The sequence below is a fragment of the Grampus griseus genome (genome assembly GCF_964374135.1).
Source record: "Grampus griseus genome assembly, chromosome: 7".
In the NCBI taxonomy this organism is placed as follows: Eukaryota; Metazoa; Chordata; class Mammalia; order Artiodactyla; family Delphinidae; genus Grampus; species Grampus griseus.
The window spans coordinates 5,940,160-5,944,041 of NC_139001.1; the positions used below are offsets into that span (position 1 = coordinate 5,940,160).

The window sequence follows — 3,882 nt, forward strand, 5'->3', positions numbered from 1 at the left end:
AAGATGTGTCAGTGGGCCGAGGAGGAAGAGCCTGCTCCGGGGCCCATTGTCTGGGCGCTGCGCGGGAGGGAACGCTGCGCGGGAGGGGACGCTGGCGGCGATTTCGAAAGCTCCGAAGGGCGCGAAAGCGGCCGGCCGCGAGGGGAGGTCCACGCCCCACCCAGGGCCGCGGGAGGGGCGGGGCCATTGGGGCGGGGCGGGGCCCGCGAGGGGCGGAGCCGGGCGCCCTCCCGCCGCTGCAGGCTGGCGGCGGCGGCGGCGGGGACAGTGAGGCGGCCGCGCCGGCAGCAACAGCCGGGGAAGCCCACGCCCCGCCTGCGCCTCCGAGGCGCACCCCGGGAGCGGGAGCAGCCCCGCGGCGGCACCGCCCAGGCAGAGGCGAGGGCCTGGCACCCGGAGCCCCAAGCCGTCAGCCGCGGAGAGCCCGGGCAGCGGCGGGAGCGCGGGGGCGCGGCCCGAAAAGGCGCAGAGCGAGCCGGGGCCGGGGGAGGGCGCCGGGCGCGAGCATCTCGCGCCGCGGCAGCGGAGGCGGCTTCACGGGAGACAAAAGCCCGCCGAGAGAAGCGATGCCTGGCCGGCGCAGGCGCGGGGGCCGCGGCGTCTGAGCGCGCCGAGCCGTGCGCCCCGGGGACGCCGAGGCTCGGCCGGTGCCGGCGGCCGAGGGCGGCAGGCGGGGCCCAGGTGCGCCCAACCGCGTCGGGCCCGTAACTGCTCGGGGGGCGGCGCCCTCCCGCCGCAGCCGCAGTGGCCGGCGCCGCAGCGAGGAGCCATGGGCAACATCTCTTCCAACATCTCGGCCTTCCAGTCCCTGCACATCGTCATGCTGGGTTTGGACTCGGCCGGCAAGACCACGGTGCTCTACCGGCTCAAGTTCAACGAGTTCGTGAACACGGTGCCCACCATCGGCTTCAACACGGAGAAGATCAAGCTGAGCAACGGCACGGCCAAGGGCATCAGCTGCCACTTCTGGGACGTGGGCGGCCAGGAGAAGCTGCGGCCGCTGTGGAAGTCCTACAGCCGCTGCACGGACGGCATCATCTACGTGGTGGACTCGGTGGACGTGGACCGGCTGGAGGAGGCCAAGACGGAGCTGCACAAGGTGACCAAGTTCGCCGAGAACCAGGGCACGCCGCTGCTCGTCATCGCCAACAAGCAGGACCTGCCCAAGTCGCTGCCCGTGGCCGAGATCGAGAAGCAGCTGGCGCTGCACGAGCTCATCCCGGCCACCACCTACCACGTCCAGCCGGCGTGCGCCATCATCGGCGAGGGCCTCACCGAGGGCATGGACAAGCTCTATGAGATGATCCTGAAACGCAGGAAGTCCCTCAAGCAGAAGAAGAAGCGGTAATGCGCGCGGCAGCGTTCCGAGTCGGTGGGGGACGAGCGAGCGAGTCAGGAATGAATGAATGAAAGGCTGGATGGCCGATCGAGAACCCGCGCCCGCGAACAAAGACAGCGAACCAAAGCGACGCTTCGACTTTTTAAAGCGGAATGCAGGACTAGTGACTCGACCTGGGTATGTAGGCAGACTTGCCAACCTGAGCTCGACCTGCCGTCACCCCTAGCTCAGGGGACCTTTTGTCTGAACGCCAGAGCTGCTGAAGGGTTGGGGGCCCCACTGGGGAGTGGACGTGCAGGTCCCGCCGTGTGCCCTCCTGGCCCAGGTTGGAAGGCTCAGATGTCAGAGACAAAAGCGATTTCTTCCTACTCCATCAGGGCCAGAAGTTCAGGCTTCCCTGCCCTCACTGGGGATCGCACCTGTGAATTTCCTGAGGTATGCGGTTCCCAGAACCCCGGGAGTACCCGTCTGGGGGCATGGTGGCAGTGGGAGGTGCTGGGGGGGACAGCCTCTCCTTGAGCTGTGAAAGCTGGACAATTTTATGTCACAGGGCAGGCCCCTGTGAAGATTCATCTGTCCTGCCCTGGGCCCAAACGAGGTGCTGGTTTGGGCCATCAGAGGACTGCCTGGAACAGTAGGGCAGCCGGAAGGCACGGGGCGCTGCGCTGGCCTCCTCTGGGGAATGCCCGCGAAGAATGCCCCTTTCCTGGTGCTTTGTGGTAGCTTCAGAAGACCAGTTATGTTGAGAACTGCTTTTCAGCCTGGAATCAGACATCTTCCAGATGGTTTGGACTCTGTCCATGTGTAGGTCATTATCACACAAAGAGACCAATAAAAAAAAAAATTAGAAAAAAACAAAACAAAAACAAAAAACTGTTGGAGGTGGTGGCCAATGATGCATTTTCTGTTTGCAGAATAGTTAAAGGTGTTTAAAGGGTAAGGCTCTCGACATCAATGCTGGATGCGGTGTGTGTGTAGATGCAGGGACCTCCCTCTGCACTGTGTAATCGGCATACATTTCTAGCCCCATATGTGTGGAATCTTAAATTCTCTTAGCCTACTGTTTGGCCTGTGTGAGCACACCAGCTGCAGATGTGTGCTGAATGACAGGCGGGTTTTGGCAAGGGGTGTCTCTTGTCATCCTAACCGCTTGATGATGGGTTATGGTTTTCAGACATCTTTTTTTTTTTTTTTAAATCTGCTACGAATGAATACTCACCTTAGAAATAACTCAGTTTAGGAAAAAAAGACTTTGCTTTGCCCTTTTAGATCCCTTTACACTGCAAGTGGTGACATGTTCAGATTTCTAATTGGTTCATTGTGGCCTATCTGGTTTCAGTATTTTCATTACAAATGTCTCGCTAGAGTATTTGATGTCATGCACCAACAAATAAAAGCCCACCTTGTTGCAAAAGCCGACCTCATGGCATGGATTTAAAGGCGAGGGAAAAGCACAAGGAGGGCCTTCCTAATTCCTTCTTGTGGAAACTGGTTGCAGAGCAAATGCAGACACAGTGAGTGCTTGAGATAAAGGAAAGCCTGTGACGTAATGGTCACCTGTCCTCAGGCTCCTCACGTTTACTTGAAAGAGGCTTTGGAAACAGATAAAGTGAAAGAAGAAGACATACCTATTTTTAATAATGTAATTTAAAAAATCCTTTATAATCAGGACTGGGTCTTGGTGTGCAGAAGCTGTCATTTACCCTGAAACACAGTATCAAACAGGAAACTTAACGCTTCCTGTGTGATTTTGATTTCCTCTTTGAATCCGTGTTTACAGGTGGAATTATGTTTTTCCCCCCACTATGATAAATTTCTTTGCGAAGGAGGCCTTTAGAAATTGAGGATGATCATGTGTGTGAGCATGTGAGGTATTCAAGTTATAAATCCATGCCTATTTTCCACTGCACTCAGAAAGTTAATTTAAGAACCAGAGGTAGAAGTCCCGGCTTCCTGCTTGAAACCCAATTCTCCTATGAAATATTTTAAAAGAAGAAACCTAGCAGGCCATCTTCCTTTTCTCTTTTGTCCGTGTATTTGGTACCCCTCCAATGCTGGTCTTTTTGTAGAAACTCAATAGAGAAAATATAGCTGAGCAGTGTTGAAAAGCCTGCAAGATTTCAGTTTACATATCGACAGCATAGTCACTGATTTCTAAATGGGCTGGTCCCATCATCTGAAGATTCTGTATAGAATTATTAAAAAAAAAATCCATCTTTCTTTATTTTCTTCACATGCAACAATTTCTTAAGCACTTTGACATTTTGGTAGTTCCACACTATTGAGAGAATAATATATTTATTTTGTGACATTGCAGATGCCAAATACTGTAACCTTCTCGTGCTGACAATACTTTGGTTCAAGATCACTGTTCAGATCCTCTCATGCTTTACCAATGATGCGAAATGACTTTGTTTTTTGCATTATCAGTATTTAAGGGTGCAGTCAACTGTTAGTAATTGTGCAGTAGAGCTCTGTGGTGTAGCAACCAATAGTTGAGTCTCAGTTGATTTCTGTAGTGTTTGCCCAAATAATAGCCCATT

General features: G+C 54.7%; 1 protein-coding gene across 1 annotated transcript; it reads left to right on the forward strand.

Annotated features, from left to right (window-relative positions):
• Window positions 1–769: 769 nt before the first annotated feature.
• ARL4C (ARF like GTPase 4C) lies at window positions 770–2,493 on the forward strand (the record flags this gene model as incomplete). Its single annotated transcript, XM_082658894.1, has 1 exon — window positions 770–2,493. The coding sequence occupies one exon, from the start codon at window positions 770–772 to the stop codon at window positions 1,346–1,348; it is 579 nt and encodes a 192-aa protein (XP_082515020.1). The 3' UTR covers window positions 1,349–2,493.
• Window positions 2,494–3,882: the final 1,389 nt, after the last annotated feature.